We start from the raw sequence: 27,665 nt of genomic DNA, 5'->3' as shown, positions 1-27,665 counted from the left end.
TTTATTGGCCTTGGGAATGTTTGGGATTCCTATTGGATACGAAGGGATATTCTCCATCGAGCTCCTTCCTCTCGATTCTGGACCAGCTGGAGTCTGTGTTGACCGCTGAGTGTTTCGAAGGCACTGCGGTCACTTCTGTCATTCCGGTTCGATCTGGGGAATTTGTTGGGGGGGGGTGGGGTGGGGGGGGGGCCTGCGGTCAGGGGTGGGGTGTGGCTGTGTTTTCGGGGAAGGGGACCCGTCCAGCCCCCTCCTCAGTCGGTCAGTTGACTGATCAGTACGTGCCACTGATCCAGGCGGATATTCTCGTTCTTCAGACAGTCGAACCAATGCTTCAGACACGGACCCTGGGAATTCACACCCAGAGTTACCCCTCCTGCAAAGGGAGAGAGAGAGAGAGAGAGACAGGATGAGAATCGGATCTGCGGGGTGAGCTGGAGAGAGAGATTACCCGCAGTGTCCGGTTCCCCCACGGGCACCAAGTCCCCCCCAGGTTACAGTTCCCCCACGGGGGCCGACTCCCCCCCGGGGTACAGTTCCCCCCACGGGCACCGACTCCCCCCCAGGTTACAGTTCCCCCACGGGCACCGACTCCCCCCCGGGGTACAGTTCCCCCACGGGCACCGACTCCCCCCGGGATACAGTTCCCCAACGGGCACTGACACCCCCCCCGGGGTACAGTTCCCCAACGGGCACTGACACCCCCCCCGGGGTACAGATCCCCCCATGGGCACCGACTCCCCCCCGGGGTACAGTTCCCCAACGGGCACTGACACCCCCCCCGGGGTACAGTTCCCCCCACGGGCACTGGCTCCCCCTGGGGTACAGTTCCCCAATGGGCACCGACTCCCCCCAGGGTACAGTTCCCCCATGGGCACCGACTCCCCCCCGGGGTACAGTTCCCCCCACGGGCACCGACTCCCCCCGGGATACAGTTCCCCCATGGGCACCGACTCCCCCCCGGGGTACAGTTCCCCACACGGGCACCGACTCCCCCCCGGGGTACAGTTCCCCCACGGGCACCGACTCCCCCCGGGATACAGTTCCCCCATGGGCACCGACTCCCCCCCGGGGTACAGTTCCCCCCACGGGCACCGACTCCCCCCCCCGGGTACAGTTCCGCCACGGGCACCGACTCCCCCCCGGGGTACAGTTCCCCCATGGGCACCGACTCCCCCCCCGGGGTACAGTTCCCCCACGGGCACCGACTCCCCCTGGGGTACAGTTCCCCCACAGGCACCAACTCCACCCCGGGGTACAGTTCCCCCACGGGCACCGACTCCCCCAGGGATACAGTTCCCCCTCGGGCAGCAACTCCCCCCCAGGGTACATTTCCCCCATGGGCACCGACTCCCCCCCGGGGTACATTTCCCCCACGGGCACCGACTCCCCCCCCGGGTACAGTTCCGCCACGGGCACCGACTCCCCCCCGGGGTACAGTTCCCCCATGGGCACCGACTCCCCCCCCGGGGTACAGTTCCCCCACGGGCACCGACTCCCCCCCGGGGTACATTTCCCCCACGGGCACCGACTCCCCCTGGGGTACAGATCCCCCCATGGGCACCGACTCCCCCCCGGGGTACAGTTCCCCAACGGGCACTGACACCCCCCCCGGGGTACAGTTCCCCCCACGGGCACTGGCTCCCCCTGGGGTACAGTTCCCCAATGGGCACCGACTCCCCCCAGGGTACAGTTCCCCCATGGGCACCGACTCCCCCTGGGGTACAGATTCCCCCCACGGGCACCGACTCCCCCCCGGGGTACATTTCCCCCACGGGCACCGACTCCCCCCCGGGTACAGTTCCCCCCACGGGCACCGACTCCCCCCCGGGGTACAGTTCCCCAACGGGCACTGACACCCCCCCCGGGGTACAGTTCCCCCCATGGGCACCGACTCCCCCTGGGGTACAGATTCCCTCCACGGGCACCGACACTCCCGGGGTACAGTTCCCCCTACGGGCACCGACTCCCCCTGGGGTACAGTTCCCACCACGGGCGCCGACTCCCCCCCGGGGTACAGTTCCCCAACGGCCACCGACTCCCCCCGGGGTACAGTTCCTCCCACGGGCACCGACTCCCCCCGGGGTACAGTCCCCCCACGGGCACCGACTCCCCCCCGGGGTACAGTTCCCCCCACGGGCACCGACTCCCCCTGGGGTACAGTCCCCCCATGGGCACCGACTCCCCCCCGGGGTACAGTTCCCCCATGGGCACCGACTCTTCCCGGGGTACAGTTCCCCCCATGGGCACCGACTCTCCCCGGGGTACAGTTCCCCCCATGGGCACCGACTCCCCCTGGGGTACAGTTCCCCCACGGGCACCGACTCCCCCCGGGGTACAGTTCCCCCACGGGCACCGACTCCCCCCCGGGGTACAGTTCCCCCCACGGGCACCGACTCCCCCCCGGGGTACAGTTCCCCCACGGGCACCGACTCCCCCCGGGATACAGTTCCCCCACGGGCACCGACTCTCCTCGGGGTACAGTTCCCCACACGGGCACCGACTCCCCCCCGGGGTACAGTTCCCCCCACAGGCACCGACTCCCCCCCCCCGGGGTCCAGTCCCCCATGGGCACCGACTCTCCCCGGGGTCCCCCATTGGCACCGACTCTCCCCGGGGTCCCCCATTAGCACCGACTCTCCCCGGGGTCCCCATGGGCACCGACTCTCCCCGGGGTCCCCATGGGCACCGACTCTCCCCGGGGTCCCCCATTAGCACCGACTCTCCCCGGGGTCTCCAAGGGCACCGACTCTCCCCGGGGTCTCCAAGGGAACCGACTCTCCCCGGGGTCCCCCAGTGGCACCAACTCACCCAGTGGTCCCCACGGGCACAGACTCTCCCCGGGGTCCCCATGGGCACCGACTCTCCCCGGGGTCTCCAAGGGCACCGACTCTCCCCGGGGTCCCCCAGTGGCACCAACTCACCCAGTGTTCCCCACGGGCACAGACTCTCCCCGGGGTCCCCCATTAGCACCGACTCTCCCCGGGGTCCCCCAGTGGCACCAACTCTCCCAGTGGTCCCCATGGGCACAGACTCTCCCCGGGGTCCCCCATTAGCACCGACTCTCTCCGGGGTCCCCACGTGCACAGACTCTCCCCGGGGTCCCCACGGGCACCGACTCTCCCCGGGGTCCCCCATTAGCACCGACTCTTCCCGGGGTCCCCCAGTGGCACCAACTCTCCCAGTGGTCCCCACGGGCACAGACTCTCCCCGGGGTCCCCCATTAGCACCGACTCTCCCCGGGGTCCCCCATTAGCACCGACTCTCCCCGGGGTCCCCACGTGCACAGACTCTCCCCGGGGTCCCCCATTAGCACCGACTCTCCCCGGGGTCCCCACGGGCACAGACTCTCCCCGGGGTCCCCACGGGCACAGACTCTCCCCGGGGTATGGGTCCGCCCCCCCACTCACTCACCAATAAAGTCATTTGACCTTCCCAGGTCGTAGTCCCACACAGTCACCTCCAGGGTCTTGCTAGCGAGGGCCGCATGGTCAATCTCATAGAAGAACTCCTAAAGGAGGGGTCAGAGGGCAAAGGGAGGTCAGCCGTGGGGGTGTCGCCAGGGGGGGGGAGGTGAAGGGTCACGTTACAAGCTCTTGCCGTGACCCATGCGGTTCTGTATTGGCCCTAAACCCTCTCCGCACCTCTCCCTCTCCCCTTATCCCACTCCCCCTCTCCCTTCTCTCTCTAAACCCTCTCCGCACCTCTCCCTCTCCCCTTATCCCACTCCCCCTCTCCCTTCTCTCTCTAAACCCTCTCCGCACCTCTCCCTCTCCCCTTATCCCACTCTCCCTCTCCCTTCTCTCTCCAAACCCTCTCCGCACCTCTCCCTCTCCCCTTATCCCACTCCCCCTCTCCCTTCTCTCTCTAAACCCTCTCCGCACCTCTCCCTCTCCCCTTCTCCCACTCCCCCTCTCTCTTCTCTCTCTAAACCCCCTCCGCACCTCTCCCTCTCCCTTCTCTCTCTAAACCCTCTCCGCACCTCTCCCTCTCCCCTTATCCCACTCCCCCTCTCCCTTCTCTCTCTAAACCCTCTCCGCACCTCTCCCACTCCCCTTCTCCCACTCCCCCTCTCCCTTCTCTCTCTAAACCCTCTCCGCACCCCTCCCTCTCCCTTCTCTCTCTAAACCCTCTCCGCACCTCCCCCTCGCCCCTTATCCCACTCCCCCTCTCTCTTCTCTCTCTAAACCCCCTCCGCACCTCTTCCTCTCCCCTTCTCCCACTCTCCCTCTACCCTCCTCTCTCTAATCCCCCTCCCTACCTCTCCCTCTCCCCTCCCACTCTCCCTCCTCTCTCTAATCCCCCTCCCTACCTCTCCCTCTCCCCTTCTCCCAGTCTTCATCCTCTCTCTAAACCCCCTCCCTACCTCTCCCTCTCCCCTTCTCCCACTCTCCCTCCTTTCTCTAATCCCCCTCCCTACCTCTCCCCCTCCCCTTCTCCCCCTCTACCCTCCTTTCTCTAATCCCCCTCCCCACCTCTCCCTTTTCCCTTCTCCCACTCTTCCTTCTCTCTCTAAACCCCCTCACTACCTCTCCCTCTTCCCTTCTCCCACTCTTCCTCCTCTCTCTAAACCCCCTCCCTACCTCCCTCTCCCCTTCTCCCCCTCTCCCTCCTCTCTCTAATCCCCCTCCCTAATTCTCCCCCTCCCCTTCTCCCCCTCTCCCTCCTCCCTATAAAACACCCTCCAGACCTCTCCCACTGTGTCTCCCTCCCTCCCTCTCACCTCGTTAAACTCTGGGTTCAGGGTCTTTTTTTTCACGGCTGTTTTGTGTTTCGACCTCTTGGTAATATCAGGTTTCAGGTACCTGGAACCGGGGAAGGGAGTCACAGAGTCAGAGACAGCGATGGAGGGGGGGGGGGGCACAGCAAGATCCCACCGCCCTGCCCACGCGCAGCGAGTTCCCACTGCCCCTCCCACGCACAGTGCGACCCTCCTGCCCCAACACACGCTGCAAGATCCCGCCGCCCTGACACGCACAGTACGATCCCACTGTTCCCGTGCCCCCTTCGCCACGGCTCTCTTTCCTGCCACTCAGCCCGTTTCGTGTCCGTGCTGCCGCGATTCCCTCTGATTCCATTGGCTGGCAAGCCTGTCGTGTGGCACTTTCTCAAACGCCTTTCGGAAGTCCACGTACACCGCATCCACCGCATTCCCCCTCGTCAACCCTCTCCGTTACATCACCAAAAATAAACTCAAGTAAATTATTGAAACACCATTTGCTCTGAACTAAATCCGCGCCGCGTTACCCGGGGGGGCACCTCCCGGTGCAGGGTGGGCTGTTTAACGGTGTAAACACCCCCTGTTAGGTGATACCTACGTCTTGACGTACGGGTCGGAGAAACCATTGGCGTCCATGGCAGCCAGGTGAGCACAGCGCAGGATAGAGACCAGCAGGCCGCAGCGCAGGGAACAGTACTGTAAACCAATCAGAATCCGACCTCGCTCCTCCAGCTGCTGGTCATTGTCCAGCTGTCGGGCGGCAGGAAGAGCGCGGAGGGAGGGCGGGAGAGAGGGAGGGGAGGGGGACGGAGGAAGAGAGGATGAGAGAGAAGAGTAAGAATTAGTGACATACAGCCGAAGGGAGTCGATATAACGTTACACAGAACAACAGAACTGCAGACGGGTCTGGGGGGGGTGGGGCCGGAGCCTGGGATCTTGCTGCCCCCGGTGTGGGAGTCAGTACCGCACAGCGGGTGTGAGATCAGGCCGAATCATCACAGGCCGGAGCCTGGGATCTCTCTGTTCAGCAACGGGAGGGTTAATGACAGACGCGGGACTGGAGATTCTCCAGACCACGACTCGGGGGGACTCCCTGACAGCCTGTCATTCCTGGATGCACTGCCACAAATAATTATCAGGCTCCGAGGCAAAACTGATCACGGAGAGAGTGAATCATAGAGCACAGCTGTGAGAGAGAGGATCACAGGCGGGGGAGAGAGAGAGAGAGAGAGAGAGAACGAGAGACAGAGACAGGGACAGAGAGAGAGAGAGAGAGAGAGACAGAGACAGGGACAGAGAGAGAGAGAGACAGAGAGAGAATGAGAGAGAATGAGAGAGCGGCAGAGAGATAGAGAGGGAATGACAGACACCAGTCAGTGTACAGATATCACCCTGAGAGAGAGGGGACTGAGAGACACCAGTCAGTGTACAGATATCACCCTGAGAGAGAGGGGACTGAGAGACACCAGTCAGTGTACAGATATCACCCTGAGAGAGAGGGACTGAGAGACACCAGTCAGTGTACAGATATCACCCTGAGAGAGAGGGACTGAGAGACACCAGTCAGTGTACAGATATCACCCTGAGAGAGAGGGGACTGAGAGACACCAGTCAGTGTACAGATATCACCCTGAGAGAGAGAGGGACTGAGAGACACCAGTCAGTGTACAGATATCACCCTGAGAGAGAGGGACTGAGAGACACCAGTCAGTGTACAGATATCACCCTGAGAGAGAGGCAACTGAGAGACACCAGTCAGTGTACAGATATCACCCTGAGAGAGAGGGGACTGAGAGACACCAGTCAGTGTACAGATATCACGCTGAGAGTGAGGGGACTGAGAGACACCAGTCAGTGTACAGATATCACCCTGAGAGAGAGGGACTGAGAGACACCAGTCAGTGTACAGATATCACCCTGAGAGAGAGGGGACTGAGACACCAGTCAGTGTACAGATATCACCCTGAGAGAGAGGGGACTGAGAGACACCAGTCAGTGTACAGATATCACCCTGAGAGAGAGGGACTGAGAGACACCAGTCAGTGTACAGATATCACCCTGAGAGAGAGGGACTGAGAGACACCAGTCAGTGTACAGATATCACCCTGAGAGAGAGGGACTGAGAGACACCAGTCAGTGTACAGATATCACCCTGAGAGAGAGGGGACTGAGACACCAGTCAGTGTACAGATATCACCCTGAGAGAGAGGGGACTGAGAGACACCAGTCAGTGTACAGATATCACCCTGAGAGAGAGGGACTGAGAGACACCAGTCAGTGTACAGATATCACCCTGAGAGAGAGGGACTGAGAGACACCAGTCAGTGTACAGATATCACCCTGAGAGAGAGGGGACTGAGAGACACCAGTCAGTGTACAGATATCACCCTGAGAGAGAGAGGGACTGAGAGACACCAGTCAGTGTACAGATATCACCCTGAGAGAGAGGGACTGAGAGACACCAGTCAGTGTACAGATATCACCCTGAGAGAGAGGCAACTGAGAGACACCAGTCAGTGTACAGATATCACCCTGAGAGAGAGGGGACTGAGAGACACCAGTCAGTGTACAGATATCACCCTGAGAGAGAGGGGACTGAGAGACACCAGTCAGTGTACAGATATCACCCTGAGAGAGAGGAGACTGAGAGACACCAGTCAGTGTACAGATATCTCCCTGAGAGAGAGGGGACTGAGAGACACCAGTCAGTGTACAGATATCACCCTGAGAGAGAGGGACTGAGAGACACCAGTCAGTGTACAGATATCACCCTGAGAGAGAGGGGACTGAGAGACACCAGTCAGTGTACAGATATCACCCTGAGAGAGAGGGGACTGAGAGACACCAGTCAGTGTACAGATATCACCCTGAGAGAGAGGGGACTGAGAGACACCAGTCAGTGTACAGATATCACCCTGAGAGAGAGGGACTGAGAGACACCAGTCAGTGTACAGATATCACCCTGAGAGAGAGGGGACTGAGAGACACCAGTCTGTGTACAGATATCACCCTGAGAGAGAGGGGACTGAGAGACACCAGTCAGTGTACAGATATCACGCTGAGAGTGAGGGACTGAGAGACACCAGTCAGTGTACAGATCTCACCCTGAGAGAGAGGGACTGAGAGACACCAGTCAGTGTACAGATATCACCCTGAGAGAGAGGGGACTGAGAGACACCAGTCAGTGTACAGATATCACCCTGAGAGAGAGGGGACTGAGAGACACCAGTCAGTGTACAGATATCACCCTGAGAGAGAGGGACTGAGAGACACCAGTCAGTGTACAGATATCACCCTGAGAGAGAGGGGACTGAGAGACAACAGTCAGTGCACAGATATCACCCTGAGAGAGAGGGGACTGAGAGACACCAGTCAGTGTACAGATATCACCCTGAGAGAGAGGGACTGAGAGACACCAGTCAGTGTACAGATATCACCCTGAGAGAGAGGGGACTGAGAGACACCAGTCAGTGTACAGATATCACCCTGAGAGAGAGGGGACTGAGAGACACCAGTCAGTGTACAGATATCACCCTGAGAGAGAGGGGACTGAGAGACACCAGTCAGTGTACAGATATCACCCTGAGAGAGAGGGACTGAGAGACACCAGTCAGTGTACAGATATCACCCTGAGAGAGAGGGGACTGAGAGACACCAGTCTGTGTACAGATATCACCCTGAGAGAGAGGGGACTGAGAGACACCAGTCAGTGTACAGATATCACCCTGAGAGAGAGGGGACTGAGAGACACCAGTCAGTGTACAGATATCACGCTGAGAGTGAGGGACTGAGAGACACCAGTCAGTGTACAGATATCACCCTGAGAGAGAGGGACTGAGAGACACCAGTCAGTGTACAGATATCACCCTGAGAGAGGGGACTGAGAGACAACAGTCAGTGCACAGATATCACCCTAAGAGAGGGACTGAGAGACACCTTTCAGTGTACAGATATCACCCTGAGAGAGAGGGACTGAGAGAGACCAGTCAGTGTACAGATATCACCCTGAGAGAGAGGGACTGAGAGACACCAGTCAGTGTACAGATATCACCCTGAGAGAGAGGGGACTGAGAGACACCAGTCAGTGTACAGATATCACCCTGAGAGAGGGGACTGAGAGACACCAGTCAGTGTACAGATCTCACCCTGAGAGAGAGGGACTGAGAGACACCAGTCAGTGTACAGATATCACCCTGAGAGAGAGGGGACTGAGAGACACCAGTCAGTGTACAGATATCACCCTGAGAGAGAGGGGACTGAGAGACACCAGTCAGTGTACAGATATCACCCTGAGAGAGAGGGACTGAGAGACACCAGTCAGTGTACAGATATCACCCTGAGAGAGGGGACTGAGAGACAACAGTCAGTGCACAGATATCACCCTAAGAGAGGGACTGAGAGACACCTTTCAGTGTACAGATATCACCCTGAGAGAGAGGGACTGAGAGAGACCAGTCTGTGTACAGATATCACCCTGAGAGAGAGGGGACTGAGAGACACCAGTCTGTGTACAGATATCACCCTGAGAGTGAGGGACTGAGAGACACCAGTCAGTGTACAGATATCACCCTGAGAGAGAGGGGACTGAGAGACACCAGTCAGTGTACAGATATCACCCTGAGAGTGAGGGACTGAGAGACACCAGTCAGTGTACAGATATCACACTGAGAGAGAGAGGGGACTGAGAGACACCAGTCAGTGTACAGATATCACCCTGAGAGAGAGGGACTGAGAGACACCAGTCAGTGTACAGATATCACCCTGAGAGAGAGGGACTGAGAGACACCAGTCAGTGTACAGATATCACCCTGAGAGAGAGGGGACTGAGAGACACCAGTCAGTGTACAGATATCACCCTGAGAGAGAGGGACTGAGAGACACCAGTCAGTGTACAGATATCACCCTGAGAGAGAGGGGACTGAGAGACACCAGTCAGTGTACAGATATCACCCTGAGAGAGAGGGGACTGAGAGACACCAGTCAGTGTACAGATATCACCCTGAGAGAGAGGGGACTGAGAGACACCAGTCAGTGTACAGATATCACCCTGAGAGAGAGGGACTGAGAGACACCAGTCAGTGTACAGATATCACCCTGAGAGAGAGGGGACTGAGAGACACCAGTCAGTGTACAGATATCACCCTGAGAGAGAGGGGAGTGAGAGACACCAGTCAGTGTACAGATATCACCCTGAGAGAGAGGGGACTGAGAGACACCAGTCAGTGTACAGATATCACCCTGAGAGAGAGGGGACTGAGAGACACCAGTCAGTGTACAGATATCACCCTGAGAGAGAGGGGACTGAGAGACACCAGTCAGTGTACAGATATCACCCTGAGAGAGAGGGACTGAGAGACACCAGTCAGTGTACAGATATCACCCTGAGAGAGAGGGGACTGAGAGACACCAGTCAGTGTACAGATATCACCCTGAGAGAGAGGGGACTGAGAGACACCAGTCAGTGTACAGATATCACCCTGAGAGAGAGAGGGACTGAGAGACACCAGTCAGTGTACAGATATCACCCTGAGAGAGAGGGACTGAGAGACACCAGTCAGTGTACAGATATCACCCTGAGAGAGAGAGGGACTGAGAGACACCAGTCAGTGTACAGATATCACCCTGAGAGAGAGGGGACTGAGAGACACCAGTCAGTGTACAGATATCACCCTGAGAGAGAGCCCATTGCTGATTTTTTCACCTTACCTCTTTCAGGTAGAAGGAGATCCCCCTCATTGTTGATGGAGAGGCCAGCTATAGATGGAGAGTGGAATATTAAGACACAGTCAACGGGTTTTGCTCAAATCCCTGCCCGGGTACGGGTCCCCATGGGCACCGACTCCCCCAGGGTACGGGTCCCCACGGACACCGACTCTCCCGCGGTACAGTTCCCCACCGGCACCGACTCTCCCCTGGGTATGGATCCCCCACGGGCACCGTCTCTCCCCGGGGTACGGGTCCCCCACAGGCACCGACTCTCCCGGGGTACGGGTCCCCCATAGGCACCGACTCTCCCCGGGGGTACGGGTCCCCCATAGGCACCGACTCTCCCCGGGGGTACGGGTCCCCCACGGGCACCGACTCTCCCCGGGGGTACGGGTCCCCCACGGGCACCGACTCTCCCCGGGGGTACTGGTCCTCACAGGCGGGCTCAGTTCTGGGCTGGCGATGGATTGGGTTGGGCTCTGTTGATGGTGAGTGGGAAACAGCCAGTGACCCTCACTCTCCTCTCCCCTCCTCCCATCCTTCCCTCCCTCTTCCCTTCTCCCTCCTCACCGGCGGGTGTCTCTCCAGGACCATATTGAAGTGTCTGCGCTGATTGACTTTGAGTTTTCTCAGGGGCACTCTCGTCTCTCCAATAAAATCGTTGTGACTCAACTTGTCTTCATCGCAGACCGAGATCCTGAGGAGGAAACCGGGAATGGGCTGAGTTTCAGATTGGCAAACCCACCCACTGCAGCCCTCCCAGGACAAACTCCATTCCCCAGCTACCGACTCCGTCCCTCTCCCTGGTGACTGTCTCAGTCTGAACCCAGACTGTTCACAACCTCGGTGTCAGATTTAACCCCCCGCGATGAGATTCCGACCACATATCCTCACCGTCACTGACACTGTCTATTTCCACCTCTGGAACGTCGCCCCGACTCCGCCCCTGTCTCAGCTCATCGGCTGCTGAAACCCTCACCCGTGCCTTCGTTCTCCTCCAGACTCGACCATTCCCGAGGCTCTCCCACATTCCACCCTCTGGAAACTTCAGCTCATCCCAAAACTCCTGCTGATCCCCCTCCCCAGTGTCCGAACTCTCATCGAGTCCCGTTCACCCGTCACCCCCTGTGCTCGCTGACCTCCACCGGCTCCCGGTCCGGTAACACCTCGATTTTAAAATTCTCATCCTCGTTTTCAAATCCCTCCATGGCCCCTCACTCCCCCCTCCCTATCTCTGTAACCTCCTCCAGCCCCTACAACCCTCCCTATCTCTGTAACCTCCTCCAGTCCCTACAACCCTCCCTATCTCTGTAACCTCCTCCAGTCCCTACAACCCTCCCTATCTCTGTAACCTCCTCCAGCCCCGACAACCCTCCCTATCTCTGTAACCTCCTCCAGTCCCGACAACCCTCCCTATCTCTGTAACCTCCTCCAGTCCCTACAACCCTCCCTATCTCTGTAACCTCCTCCAGCCCCGACAACCCTCCCTATCTCTGTAACCTCCTCCAGTCCCGACAACCCTCCCTATCTCTGTAACCTCCTCCAGTCCCTACAACCCCTCCCTATCTCTGTAACCTCCTCCAGTCCCTACAACCCTCCCTATCTCTGTAACCTCCTCCAGCCCCTACACCCCTCCCTATCTCTGTAACCTCCTCCAGATCCTACAACCCTCCCTATCTCTGTAACCTCCTCCAGTCCCTGCAACCCACCCTATCTCTGTAACCTCCTCCAGTCACTACAACCCTCCCTATCTCTGTAACCTCCTCCAGACCCTACGACCCTCCGAGATCTCTGCACTCCTCCCTACCTACAACCCTCCCTACCCACAGCACTGTCCTGACTGGGATTAAAGCCCGATATAGTTCCAAGTCGGGATGGTGTGTGACTCGGAGGGGAACTTGCAGGTGGGGGTGTTCCCATGCGTCTGCTGCCCTTGTCCTTCTAGTTGGTAGAGGTCGCGGGTTTGGGCGGCGCTGTCGAAGGACCCTTGGTGAGTTGCTGCAGTGCATCTTGTAGATGGTACACACTGCTGTCACTGTGTGTCGGTGGTGGAGGGAGTGAATGTTTGTAGATGGGGTGCCAATCAAGCGGGCTGCTTTGTCCTGGATGGTGTGGAGCTTCCTGAGTGTTGTTAGAGCTGCACCCATCCAGGCAAGTGGAGAGTATTCCATCACACTCCTGACTTGTGCCTTGTAGATGGTGGACAGGCTTTGGGGAGTCAGGAGGTGAGTTACTCACTGCAGGATTCCCAGCCTCTGACTCTCTCCGGGTTCAGGTCCCTGTCTCACCTGAGCGTTTTGCGAATCATATCCTCTTCTGTGATGCCGTAATAAGTCAAGGTTTCATTCCATGTGGGGTTCAATGTATTTCGCAATGTTCTTGTCTTCAGCTTGTTACCCTGGGGGAGTTTAAATATCATGAACATCGTTCACACAGCTGAACAGACAAGCTTCCTGCTCCCTAATCGGTTAAAAAGCGTAGAGGGAGCTTTACACTGTATCTAACCCCCGCACTGTACTTGTCCTGGGAGTGTTTGATGGGGACAGTGTAGAGGGAGCTTTACTCTGTATCTAACCCCCGTACTGTACCTGTCCTGGGAGTGTTTGATGGGGACAGTGTAGAGGGAGCTTTACTCTGTATCTAACCCCCGTACTGTACCTGTCCTGGGAGTGTTTGATGGGGGACAGTGTAGAGGGAGCTTTACTCTGTATCTAACCCCCGTACTGTACCTGTCCTGGGAGTGTTTGATGGGGACAGTGTAGAGGGAGTTTTACTCTGTATCTAACCCCCGTACTGTACCTGTCCTGGGAGTGTTTGATGGGGGACAGTGTAGAGGGAGCTTTACTGTGTATCTAACCCCCGTACTGTACCTGTCCTGGGGAGTGTTTGATGGGGGACAGTGTAGAGGGAGCTTTACTCTGTATCTAACCCCCGTACTGTACCTGTCCTGGGAGTGTTTGATGGGGGACAGTGTAGAGGGAGCTTTACTCTGTATCTAACCCCCGTACTGTACCTGTCCTGGGAGTGTTTGATGGGGGACAGTGTAGAGGGAGCTTTACTCTGTATCTAACCCCCGTACTGTACCTGTCCTGGGAGTGTTTGATGGGGACAGTGTAGAGGGAGCTTTACTCTGTATCTAACCCCCGTACTGTACCTGTCCTGGGAGTGTTTGATGGGGACAGTGTAGAGGGAGCTTTACTCTGTATCTAACCCCCGTACTGTACCTGTCCTGGGAGTGTTTGATGGGGACAGTGTAGAGGGAGCTTTACTCTGTATCTAACCCCCGTACTGTACCTGTCCTGGGAGTGTTTGATGGGGACAGTGTAGAGGGAGCTTTACTCTGTATCTAACCCCCGTACTGTACCTGTCCTGGGAGTGTTTGATGTGGACAGTGTAGAGGGAGCTTTACTCTGTATCTAACCCCCATACTGTACCTGTCCTGGGAGTGTTTGATGGGGGACAGTGTAGAGGGAGCTTTACTCTGTATCTAACCCCCGTACTGTACCTGTCCTGGGAGTGTTTGATGGGGACAGTGTAGAGGGAGCTTTACTCTGTATCTAACCCCGTACTGTACCTGTCCTGGGAGTGTTTGATGGGGACAGTGTAGAGGGAGCTTTACTCTGTATCTAACCCCCGTACTGTACCTGTCCTGGGAGTGTTTGATGGGGACAGTGTAGAGGGAGCTTTACTCTGTATCTAACCCCCGTACTGTACCTGTCCTGGGAGTGTTTGATGGGGACAGTGTAGAGGGAGCTTTACTCTGTATCTAACCCCCGTACTGTCCCTGTCCTGGGAGTGTTTGATGTGGACAGTGTAGAGGGAGCTTTACTCTGTATCTAACCCCCATACTGTACCTGTCCTGGGAGTGTTTGATGGGGGACAGTGTAGAGGGAGCTTTACTCTGTATCTAACCCCCGTACTGTACCTGTCCTGGGAGTGTTTGATGGGGACAGTGTAGAGGGAGCTTTACTCTGTATCTAACCCCGTACTGTACCTGTCCTGGGAGTGTTTGATGGGGACAGTGTAGAGGGAGCTTTACTCTGTATCTAACCCCCGTACTGTACCTGTCCTGGGAGTGTTTGATGGGGGACAGTGTAGAGGGAGCTTTACTCTGTATCTAACCCCCGTACTGTACCTGTCCTGGGAGTGTTTGATGGGGACAGTGTAGAGGGAGCTTTACTCTGTATCTAACCCACGTACTGTCCCTGTCCTGGGAGTGTTTGATGTGGACAGTGTAGAGGGAGCTTTACTCTGTATCTAACCCCCGTACTGTACCTGTCCTGGGAGTGTTTGATGGGGGACAGTGTAGAGGGAGCTTTACTCTGTATCTAACCCCCGTACTGTACCTGTCCTGGGAGTGTTTGATGGGGACAGTGTAGAGAGAGCTTTACTCTGTATCTAACCCCCGTACTGTACCTGTCCTGGGAGTGTTTGATGGGGACAGTGTAGAGGGAGCTTTACTCTGTATCTAACCCCCGTACTGTACCTGTCCTGGGAGTGTTTGATGGGGACAGTGTAGAGGGAGCTTTAATCTGTATCTAACCCCCCGTACTGTACCTGTCCTGGGGAGTGTTTGATGGGGACAGTGTAGAGGGAGCATTACTCTGTATCTAACCCCCGTACTGTACCTGTCCTGGGAGTGTTTGATGGGGACAGTGTAGAGGGAGCTTTACTCTGTATCTAACCCCCGTACTGTACCTGTCCTGGGAGTGTTTGATGGGGACAGTGTAGAGGGAGCTTTAATCTGTATCTAACCCCCCGTACTGTACCTGTCCTGGGGAGTGTTTAATGGGGACAGTGTAGAGGGAGCTTAACTCTGTATCTAACCCCCGTACTGTACCTGTCCTGGGAGTGTTTGATGGGGACAGTGTAGAGGGAGCTTTACTCTGTATCTAACCCCCGTACTGTACCTGTCCTGGGGAGTGTTTGATGGGGACAGTGTAGAGGGAGCTTTACTCTGTATCTAACCCCCGTACTGTACCTGTCCTGGGAGTGTTTGATGGGGACAATGTAGAGGGAGCTTTACTCTGTATCTAACCCCCGTACTGTACCTGTCCTGGGAGTGTTTGATGGGGGACAGTGTCGAGGGAGCTTTACTCTGTATCTAACCCCCGTACTGTACCTGTCCTGGGAGTGTTTGATGGGGGACAGTGTAGAGGGAGCTTTACTCTGTATCTAACCCCCGTACTGTACCTGTCCTGGGGAGTGTTTGATGGGGGACAGTGTAGAGGGAGCTTTACTCTGCATCTAACCCCCGTACTGTACCTGTCCTGGGAGTGTTTGATGGGGGACAGTGGAGAGGGAGCTTTACTCTGCATCTAACCCCCGTACTGTACCTGTCCTGGGAGTGTTTGATGGGGACAGTGTAGAGGGAGCTTTAATCTGTATCTAACCCCCGTACTGTACCTGTCCTGGGAGTGTTTGATGACATTCTGCGTGACTGATTTTTTAAATCCCTCAGCTGAATGTTGATAGGAATGGCTGTGTGTGTTCTGGATGATGGATGGTAGTACACTGTGTTTGTAAAAGGTTTCACAGCTGAATTGATTAAATTAATCTGCACATCGTGTTCCTGTCGGTAAGCGACAAGCTGAATAATTGGAAAGAAATTACTTTTTGTTCAGTTCATGGTTCTGTTCCATTAAGCTTGTTCCTCACCACCTGAACAAACCATTTCAATTTGTAATATTTACTCCGCAGAGATTCAACACACACCCAGTCTCATTACTCACAATCTCTGCTTCATATCCAAGCTCGGTTACACTCCCTCCGTCTCTCCAAACCTATCCACCCCACTCACAAAATCTCTCTTTCTCTCTCTCTGTCTCTCTCTCTCGCTCTCTCTCTCTGTCTCTCTCTCTCTCTCTCTCTCTCCCTCTCTCCATCTCTCTCTGTCTCTCTCTCTCTCTTTCCCTCTGTCTGTCTCTCTGTCTCTCTCTCTCTGTCTCTTTCTCACTCTCGTCTCTTTCTCTCTCTCCCTCTCTCTGTCTCTCTGTCGCTCTCTCTCTGTTTCTCTCTGTCACTCCCTCTCTCTCTTTCTTTCTCTCTGTCTCTCCCTCTCTCTGTCTCTCTTTCTCTGTCTCTCTCTCGCTCTCTGTCTCTTTATCTTTCTCTCTCTCTGTCTGTCTCTCTCTCTTTCGCTGTTTCTCTCCTTCTCTCTCTTTCACCCTCTCTCTGTCTCTCTTTCTCTCTCTTTTTCTCTGTCTCTTTGTTTCTCTCTGTCTCTCTTTGTCTCTGTCTGTCTGTCTCTCTCACTCTGTCTCTCTCTCTGTCCCTTTCTCTGTCTCTCTCCCCCTCATTCCCTCTGTCTCTCTTTCTCTGTTTCTCTAATCAGTCTATCACTCTGTATCTCCCTCTGTGCCCATCTCTAACTCCCTCACATTTTATTCTGTCTCTCCTTTTCTGTCCCTTCTCTCTGTCTGTCTACTGCGTTTTCCCACTCTCTCTGTCGCTCTCTGTCTCTCATTCTTTCTCTCCTCTCTGTCTCTCTTCATTGCCCCCCCACTCACTCTCTCTCTTTCCTCTTCTATCTTTCTCTCCCTCTTCTCTGTTGCTGAGGGAGGGTTAACACTTCAGGTCAGGGACGTGCAGTCTGGGTCTGATCGTGGGGACCGGGCGATGACATTTCGATGCAGGTTCTACCTTGCAGGCACCTGGCAGGAGGTGGATCTTAACATAGGGGTCGGACAAACCGTTGAAATCCATTGGTTTCAAACCCTGTCAATCAAAGTAGAACAGACAAGCATTGGTTAGAGAGCAGCCAATGGGAGGTGTGCAAGGTACTGTCTGTTTGAGGTGCCTTTGGGGGTCGGAATGGGAAAATGGTCTCGAGCACGGTGGGGGAGGAGGGGAGGGGAGAGGTGGGGGGGTGGGGGGGGGGGTAACAGTCTTGGAGAATATTCAAGAAGGAGATGGATAGCTGATGGGCGATGAGGGAATAAAGGGAATAACAGCCCCTGTGTATATTATAGAGAACAGCAGTCCCTGTGTATATTATAGAGAATAACAGTCCCTGTGTATATTATAGATAATAGCAGTCCCTGTGTATATTATAGAGAATAACAGTCCCTGTGTATATTATAGATAATAGCAGTCACTGTGTATATTATAGAGAATAGCAGTCCCTGTGTATATTATAGAGAATAGCAGTCACTGTGTATATTATAGAGAATAGCAGTCCCTGTGTATATTATAGAGAATAGCAGTCACTGTGTATATTATAGAGAATAACAGTCCCTGTGTATATTATAGAGATTAACAGTCCCTGTGTATATTATAGATAATAGCAGTCCCTGTGTATATTATAGAGAATAGCAGTCACTGTGTATATTATAGAGATTAACAGTCCCTGTGTATATTATAGATAATAGCAGTCCCTGTGTATATTATAGAGAACAGAAGTCCCGGTGTATATTATAGAGAATAACAGTCCCTGTGTATATTATAGAGAGTAGCAGTCCCTGTGTATATTATAGAGAATAGCAGTCACTGTGTATATTATAGAGAATAGCAGTCCCTGTGTATATTATAGAGAATAGCAGTCACTGTGTATATTATAGAGAATAACAGTCCCTGTGTATATTATAGATAATAGCAGTCCCTGTGTATATTATAGAGAACAGAAGTCCCGGTGTATATTATAGAGAATAACAGTCCCTGTGTATATTATAGAGAGTAGCAGTCCCTGTGTATATTATAGAGAATAGCAGTCACTGTGTATATTATAGAGAACAGCAGTCACTGTGTATATTATAGAGAATAGCAGTCCCTGTGTATATTATAGAGAATAGCAGTCACTGTGTATATTATAGAGAATAGCAGTCCCTGTGTATATTATAGAGAATAGCAGTCCCTGTGTATATTATAGAGAATAGCAGTCACTGTGTATATTATAGAGAATAACAGTCCCTGTGTATATTATAGAGATTAACAGTCCCTGTGTATATTATAGATAATAGCAGTCCCTGTGTATATTATAGAGAATAGCAGTCACTGTGTATATTATAGAGATTAACAGTCCCTGTGTATATTATAGAGATTAACAGTCCCTGTGTATATTATAGATAATAGCAGTCCCTGTGTATATTATAGAGAACAGAAGTCCCGGTGTATATTATAGAGAATAACAGTCCCTGTGTATATTATAGAGAGTAGCAGTCCCTGTGTATATTATAGAGAATAGCAGTCACTGTGTATATTATAGAGAACAGCAGTCACTGTGTATATTATAGAGAATAGCAGTCCCTGTGTATATTATAGAGAATAGCAGTCACTGTGTATATTATAGAGAATAGCAGTCCCTGTGTATATTATAGAGAATAGCAGTCACTGTGTATATTATAGAGAATAACAGTCCCTGTGTATATTATAGAGATTAACAGTCCCTGTGTATATTATAGATAATAGCAGTCCCTGTGTATATTATAGAGAATAGCAGTCACTGTGTATATTATAGAGATTAACAGTCCCTGTGTATATTATAGAGAATAGCAGTCCCTGTGTATATTATAGAGAATAGCAGTCACTGTGTATATTATAGAGATTAACAGTCCCTGTGTATATTATAGATAATAGCAGTCCCTGTGTATATTATAGAGAATAGCAGTCCCTGTGTATATTATAGAGAATAGCAGTCACTGTGTATATTATAGAGAATAACAGTCCCTGTGTATATTATAGAGAATAGCAGTCCCTGTGTATATTATAGATAATAGCAGTCCCTGTGTATATTATAGAGAATAGCAGTCACTGTGTATATTATAGAGAATAGCAGTCCCTATGTATATTATAGAGAATAGCAGTCACTGTGTATATTATAGAGAATAGCAGTCCCTATGTATATTATAGAGAATAGCAGTCACTGTGTATATTATAGAGAATAGCAGTCACTGTGTATATTATAGAGAATAACAGTCCCTGTGTATATTATAGAGAATAGCAGTCACTGTGTATATTATAGAGAATAACAGTCCCTGTGTATATTATAGAGAATAGCAGTCACTGTGTATATTATAGAGAATAACAGTCCCTGTGTATATTATAGAGAATAGCAGTCACTGTGTATATTATAGAGAATAGCAGTCCCTATGTATATTATAGAGAATAGCAGTCACTGTGTATATTATAGAGAATAACAGTCCCTGTGTATATTATAGAGAATAGCAGTCACTGTGTATATTATAGAGAATAGCAGTCCCTATGTATATTATATAGAATAGCAGTCACTGTGTATATTATAGAGAATAACAGTCCCTGTGTATATTATAGAGAATAGCAGTCCCTGTGTATATTATAGATAATAGCAGTCCCTGTGTATATTATAGAGAATAGCAGTCACTGTGTATATTATAGAGAATAACAGTCCCTGTGTATATTATAGAGAATAGCAGTCCCTGTGTATCTTATAGAGAATAGCAGTCCCTGTGTATATTATAGAGAATAGCAGTCACTGTGTATATTATAGAGAATAGCAGTCCCTGTGTATATTATAGAGAATAGCAGTCCCTGTGTATATTATAGATAATAGCAGTCCCTGTGTATATTACAGAGAATAGCAGTCCCTGTGTATATTATAGAGAATAGCAGTCACTGTGTATATTATAGAGAATAGCAGCCCCTGTGTATATAATAGAGAATAGCAGTCCCTGTGTATATTATAGATAATAGCAGTCACTGTGTATATTATAGAGAATAGCAGTCACTGTGTATATTATAGAGAATAGCAGTCCCTGTGTATATTATAGAGAATAGCAGTCCCTGTGTATATTATAGAGAATAGCAGTCCCTGTGTATATTATAGAGAATAGCAGTCCCTGTGTATATTATAGAGAATAGCAGTCCCTGTGTATATTATAGTGAATAGCAGTCCCTGTGTATATTATAGAGATTAACAGTCACTGTGTATATTATAGAGAATAGCAGTCCCTGTGTATATTATAGAGAATAGCAGTCCCTGTGTATATTATAGAGAATAGCAGTCCCTGTGTATATTATAGAGAATAGCAGTCCCTGTGTATATTATAGATAATAGCAGTCCCTGTGTATATTATAGAGAATAGCAGTCCCTGTGTATATTATAGAGAATAGCAGTCACTGTGTATATTATAGAGAATAGCAGTCCCTGTGTGTATTATAGAGAATAGCAGTCCCTGTGTATATTATAGAGAATAGCAGTCACTGTGTATATTATAGATAATAGCAGTCCCTGTGTATATTATAGAGAATAGCAGTCACTGTGTATATTATAGAGAATAGCAGTCCCTGTGTATATTATAGAGAATAGCAGTCACTGTGTACATTATAGATAATAGCAGTCACTGTGTATATTATAGAGAATAGCAGTCACTGTGTATATTATAGAGAATAGCAGTCCCTGTGTATATTATAGAGAATAGCAGTCACTGTGTATATTATAGAGATTAACAGCCCCTGTGTTTATTATAGAGAATAACAGTCCCTGTGTATATTATAGAGAATAGCAGTCCCTGTGTATATGATAGAGAATAGCAGCCCCTGTGTACATTATACAGATCAACAGCCCCTGTGTACATTATAGAGTGTAGCAGCCCCCTGTGTATATTATAGAGATCAACAGTCCCTGTGTATATTATAGAGAATAGCAGCCCCTGTGTACATTATACAGATCAACAGTCCCTGTGTATATTATAGAGAATAGCAGCCCCCTGTGTATATTATAGAGATCAACAGTCCCTGTGTATATTATAGAGAATAGCAGTCCCTGTGTATATTATAGAGTGTAGCAGTCCCTTTGTATATTATAGAGAATAGCAGCCCCTGTGTATATTATAGAGAATAGCAGCCCCTGTGTGTATTATAGATAATAGCAGTCACTGTGTATATTATAGAGAATAGCAGTCCCTGTGTATATTATAGAGAATAGCAGTCCCTGTGTATATTATAGAGAATAACAGCCCCTGTGTATATTATAGAGAATAGCAGTCCCTGTGTATATTATAGAGAATAACAGTCCCTGTGTATATTATAGAGAATAACAGCCCCTGTGTATATTATAGAGAATAGCAGTCCCTGTGTATATTATAGAGAATAACAGTCCCTGTGTATATTATAGAGAATAACAGCCCCTGTGTATATTATAGAGAATAGCAGTCCCTGTGTATATTATAGATAATAGCAGTCCCTGTGTATATTATAGAGATTAACAGCCCCTGTGTATATTATAGAGAATAGCAGTCCCTGTGTATATTATAGATATTAACAGTCCCTGTGTATATTCTAGAGAATAACAGCCCCTGTGTATATTATAGAGAATAGCAGTCCCTGTGTATATTATAGAGATTAACAGTCCCTGTGTATATTATAGAGATTAACAGTCCCTGTGTATATTATAGAGAATAACAGCCCCTGTGTATATTATAGAGAATAGCAGTCCCTGTGTATATTATAGAGAATAACAGCCCCTGTGTATATTATAGAGAATAGCAGTCCCTGTGTATATTATAGAGAATAGCAGCCCCTGTGTATATTATAGAGAATAACAGCCCCTGTGTATATTATAGAGAATAGCAGTCCCTGTGTATATTATAGAGAATAACAGTCCCTGTGTATATTATAGAGAATAACAGCCCCTGTGTATATTATAGAGAATAGCAGTCCCTGTGTATATTATAGAGATTAACAGCCCCTGTGTATATTATAGAGAATAGCAGTCCCTGTGTATATTATAGAGATTAACAGTCCCTGTGTATATTATAGAGAATAGCAGTCCCTGTGTATATTATAGAGAATAACAGTCCCTGTGTATATTATAGTGAATAGCAGTCCCTGTGTATATTATAGATAATAGCAGTCCCTGTGTATATTATAGAGAATAGCAGTCCCTGTGTATATTATAGAGAATAACAGCCCCTGTGTATATTATAGAGAATAGCAGTCCCTGTGTATATTATAGAGATTAACAGTCCCTGTGTATATTATAGAGAATAGCAGCCCCTGTGTATATTATAGAGAATAACAGTCCCTGTGTATATTATAGAGAATAGCAGCCCCTGTGTATATTATAGAGATTAACAGTCCCTGTGTATATTATAGAGAATAGCAGCCCCTGTGTATATTATAGAGAATAACAGTCCCTGTGTATATTATAGAGAATAGCAGTCCCTGTGTATATTATACAGAATAGCAGTCCCTGTGTATATTATAGAGAATAGCAGTCCCTGTGTATATTATAGAGAATAGCAGTCCCTGTGTATATTATAGAGAATAACAGCCCCTGTGTATATTATAGAGAATAGCAGTCCCTGTGTATATTATAGAGATTAACAGTCCCTGTGTATATTATAGAGAATAGCAGCCCCTGTGTATATTATAGAGAATAGCAGTCCCTGTGTATATTATAGAGAATAGCAGCCCCTGTGTATATTATAGAGAATAGCAGCCCCTGTGTATATTATAGATAATAGCAGTCCCTGGAAATATTATAGATAATAACAGTCCCTGTGTATATTATAGAGAATAGCAGTCCCTGTGTATATTATAGAGAATAGCAGTCCCTGTGTATATTATAGAGATTAACAGTCCCTGTGTATATTATAGAGAATAGCAGTCCCTGTGTATATTATAGAGAATAGCAGTCCCTGTGTATATTATAGAGAATAACAGTCCCTGTGTATATTATAGAGAATAGCAGTCCCTGTGTATATTATAGAGATTAACAGTCCCTGTGTATATTATAGAGAATAGCAGCCCCTGTGTATATTATAGAGAATAACAGTCACTGTGTATATTATAGTGAATAGCAGTCCCTGTGTATATTATAGATAATAGCAGTCCCTGTGTATATTATAGAGATTAACAGCCCCTGTGTATATTATAGAGAATAACAGTCCCTGTGTATATTATAGAGAATAGCAGTCCCTGTGTATATTATAGATAATAGCAGTCCCTGTGTATATTATAGTGAATAGCAGTCCCTGTGTATATTATAGATAATAGCAGTCCCTGTGTATATTATAGTGAATAGCAGTCCCTGTGTATATTATAGATAATAGCAGTCCCTGTGTATATTATAGAGAATAGCAGTCACTGTGTACATTATAGATAATAACAGTCACTGTGTATATTATAGAGAATAGCAGTCCCTGTGTATATTGTAGATAATAGCAGTCCCTGTGTATATTATAGAGAATAGCAGTCACTGCGTATATTATAGAGAATAGCAGTCACTGTGTATATTATAGAGAATAGCAGTCACTGTGTATATTATAGAGAATAGCAGTCCCTGTGTATATTATAGAGAATAGCAGTCACTGTGTATATTATAGATAATAGCAGTCCCTGTGTATATTATAGAGAATAGCAGTCCCTGTGTATATTATAGAGAATAGCAGTCCCTGTGTATATTATAGAGAATAGCAGTCACTGTGTATATGATAGAGAATAGCAGTCACTGTGTATATTATAGAGAATAGCAGTCACTGTGTATATTATAGAGAATAGCAGTCACTGTGTATATTATAGAGAATAGCAGTCCCTGTGTATATTATAGAGAATAGCAGTCCCTGTGTATATTATAGAGAATAGCAGTCCCTGTGTATATTATAGAGAATAGCAGTCCCTGTGTATATTATAGAGAATAACAGTCCCTGTGTATATTATAGAGAATAGCAGTCCCTGTGTATATTATAGATAATAGCAGCCCCTGTGTATATTATAGATAATAGCAGTCACTGTGTATATTATAGAGAATAGCAGTCCCTGTGTATATTATAGAGAATAGCAGTCCCTGTGTATATTATAAAGAATAGCAGTCACTGTGTATATTATAGATAATAGCAGTCCCTGTGTATATTATAGAGAATAGCAGCTCCTGTGTATATTATAGAGAATAGCAGTCCCTGTGTATATTATAGATAATAGCAGTCACTGTGTATATTATAGAGAATAGCAGTCCCTGTGTATATTATAGATAATAGCAGTCCCTGTGTATATTATAGAGAATAGCAGTCCCTGTGTATATTATAGAGAATAGCAGTCCCTGTGTGTATTATAGAGAATAGCAGTCCCTGTGTATATTATAGAGAATAGCAGTCACTGTGTATATTATAGATAATAGCAGTCACTGTGTATATTATAGAGAATAGCAGTCACTGTGTATATTATAGAGAATAGCAGTCCCTGTGTATATTATAGAGAATAGCAGTCACTGTGTATATTATAGAGAATAGCAGTCACTGTGTATATTATAGATAATAGCAGTCACTGTGTATATTATAGAGAATAGCAGTCCCTGTGTATATTATAGATAATAGCAGTCCCTGTGTATATTATAGATAATAGCAGTCCCTGTGTATATAATAGATAATAGCAGTCCCTGTGTATATTATAGAGAATAACAGTCCCTGTGTATATTATAGAGAATAGCAGTCCCTGTGTATATTATAGAGAATAGCAGTCACTGTGTATATTATAGAGAATAGCAGTCACTGTGCATATTATAGATAATAGCAGTCCCTGTGTATATTATAGATAATAGCAGTCACTGTGTATATTATAGAGAATAGCAGTCCCTGTGTATATTATAGATAATAGCAGTCACTGTGTATATTATAGATAATAGCAGTCCCTGTGTATATAATAGATAATAGCAGTCACTGTGTATATTATAGAGAATAGCAGTCCCAGTGTATATTATAGAGAATAGCAGTCCCTGTGTATATTATAGATAATAACAGTCACTGTGTATATTATAGAGAATAGCAGTCACTGTGTATATTATAGATAATAGCAGTCCCTGTGTATATTATAGATAATAGCAGTCCCACTGTATATTATAGAGAATAGCAGTCACTGTGTATATTATAGAGAATAGCAGTCACTGTGTATATTATAGGGAATAGCAGTCCCTGTGTATATTATAGAGAATAGCAGTCCCTGTGTATATTATAGAGAATAGCAGTCCCTGTGTATATTATAGAGATTAACAGTCCCTGTGTATATTATAGAGAATAGCAGTCCCTGTGTATATTATAGAGAATAGCAGTCCCTGTGTATATTATAGAGAATAGCAGTCCCTGTGTATATTATAGAGAATAGCAGTCACTGTGTATATTATAGAGAATAGCAGGCCCTGTGTATATTATAGAGAATAGCAGTCCCTGTGTATATTATAGAGAATAACAGTCCCTGTGTATATTATAGAGAATAGCAGTCCCTGTGTATATTATAGAGATTAACAGTCCCTGTGTATATTATAGAGAATAACAGTCCCTGTGTATATTATAGAGAATAGCAGTCCCTGTGTATATTATAGAGATTAACAGTCCCTGTGTATATTATAGAGAATAGCAGCCCCTGTGTATATTATAGAGAATAACAGTCACTGTGTATATTATAGTGAATAGCAGTCCCTGTGTATATTATAGATAATAGCAGTCCCTGTGTATATTATAGAGAATAACAGTCCCTGTGTATATTATAGAGAATAGCAGTCCCTGTGTATATTATAGATAATAGCAGTCCCTGTGTATATTATAGTGAATAGCAGTCCCTGTGTATATTATAGATAATAGCAGTCCCTGTGTATATTATAGTGAATAGCAGTCCCTGTGTATATTATAGATAATAGCAGTCCCTGTGTATATTATAGAGAATAGCAGTCACTGTGTACATTATAGATAATAACAGTCACTGTGTATATTATAGAGAATAGCAGTCCCTGTGTATATTGTAGATAATAGCAGTCCCTGTGTATATTATAGAGAATAGCAGTCACTGCGTATATTATAGAGAATAGCAGTCACTGTGTATATTATAGAGAATAGCAGTCACTGTGTATATTATAGAGAATAGCAGTCCCTGTGTATATTATAGAGAATAGCAGTCACTGTGTATATTATAGATAATAGCAGTCCCTGTGTATATTATAGAGAATAGCAGTCCCTGTGTATATTATAGAGAATAGCAGTCCCTGTGTATATTATAGAGAATAGCAGTCACTGTGTATATGATAGAGAATAGCAGTCACTGTGTATATTATAGAGAATAGCAGTCACTGTGTATATTATAGAGAATAGCAGTCACTGTGTATATTATAGAGAATAGCAGTCCCTGTGTATATTATAGAGAATAGCAGTCCCTGTGTATATTATAGAGAATAGCAGTCCCTGTGTATATTATAGAGAATAGCAGTCCCTGTGTATATTATAGAGAATAACAGTCCCTGTGTATATTATAGAGAATAGCAGTCCCTGTGTATATTATAAAGAATAGCAGTCACTGTGTATATTATAGATAATAGCAGTCCCTGTGTATATTATAGAGAATAGCAGCTCCTGTGTATATTATAGAGAATAGCAGTCCCTGTGTATATTATAGATAATAGCAGTCACTGTGTATATTATAGAGAATAGCAGTCCCTGTGTATATTATAGATAATAGCAGTCCCTGTGTATATTATAGAGAATAGCAGTCCCTGTGTATATTATAGAGAATAGCAGTCCCTGTGTGTATTATAGAGAATAGCAGTCCCTGTGTATATTATAGAGAATAGCAGTCACTGTGTATATTATAGATAATAGCAGTCACTGTGTATATTATAGAGAATAGCAGTCACTGTGTATATTATAGAGAATAGCAGTCCCTGTGTATATTATAGAGAATAGCAGTCACTGTGTATATTATAGAGAATAGCAGTCACTGTGTATATTATAGATAATAGCAGTCACTGTGTATATTATAGAGAATAGCAGTCCCTGTGTATATTATAGATAATAGCAGTCCCTGTGTATATTATAGATAATAGCAGTCCCTGTGTATATAATAGATAATAGCAGTCCCTGTGTATATTATAGAGAATAACAGTCCCTGTGTATATTATAGAGAATAGCAGTCCCTGTGTATATTATAGAGAATAGCAGTCACTGTGTATATTATAGAGAATAGCAGTCACTGTGTATATTATAGATAATAGCAGTCCCTGTGTATATTATAGATAATAGCAGTCACTGTGTATATTATAGAGAATAGCAGTCCCTGTGTATATTATAGATAATAGCAGTCACTGTGTATATTATAGATAATAGCAGTCCCTGTGTATATAATAGATAATAGCAGTCACTGTGTATATTATAGAGAATAGCAGTCCCAGTGTATATTATAGAGAATAGCAGCCCCTGTGTATATTATAGAGAATAGCAGCCCCTGTGTATATTATAGATAATAGCAGTCCCTGTATATATTATAGATAATAACAGTCCCTGTG

The 27,665-nt window shown here is 48.2% G+C and overlaps 1 protein-coding gene across 1 annotated transcript in view; it reads right to left on the bottom strand.

Moving 5' to 3' along the window:
• Positions 1–254: 254 nt before the first annotated feature.
• LOC137361974 (double C2-like domain-containing protein alpha) overlaps positions 255–27,665 on the bottom strand; it is a 134,358-nt gene continuing 106,947 nt past the window's right edge. Inside the window, exons 3-10 of the mRNA XM_068026572.1 lie at positions 17,069–17,143; positions 12,715–12,824; positions 10,997–11,123; positions 10,427–10,474; positions 5,319–5,470; positions 4,724–4,805; positions 3,415–3,511; positions 255–376 (exon numbers count right to left, since the gene is read on the bottom strand). Of these exons, the coding sequence (XP_067882673.1) occupies positions 255–376; positions 3,415–3,511; positions 4,724–4,805; positions 5,319–5,470; positions 10,427–10,474; positions 10,997–11,123; positions 12,715–12,824; positions 17,069–17,143 (813 nt within the window). The remainder of the gene's footprint in view (positions 377–3,414; positions 3,512–4,723; positions 4,806–5,318; positions 5,471–10,426; positions 10,475–10,996; positions 11,124–12,714; positions 12,825–17,068; positions 17,144–27,665) is intronic.

Source organism: Heterodontus francisci, unplaced genomic scaffold (assembly GCF_036365525.1).
Source record: "Heterodontus francisci isolate sHetFra1 unplaced genomic scaffold, sHetFra1.hap1 HAP1_SCAFFOLD_518, whole genome shotgun sequence".
NCBI classification, from domain to species: domain Eukaryota; kingdom Metazoa; phylum Chordata; class Chondrichthyes; order Heterodontiformes; family Heterodontidae; genus Heterodontus; species Heterodontus francisci.
This window is presented reverse-complemented; position numbering and strand designations above follow the sequence as displayed.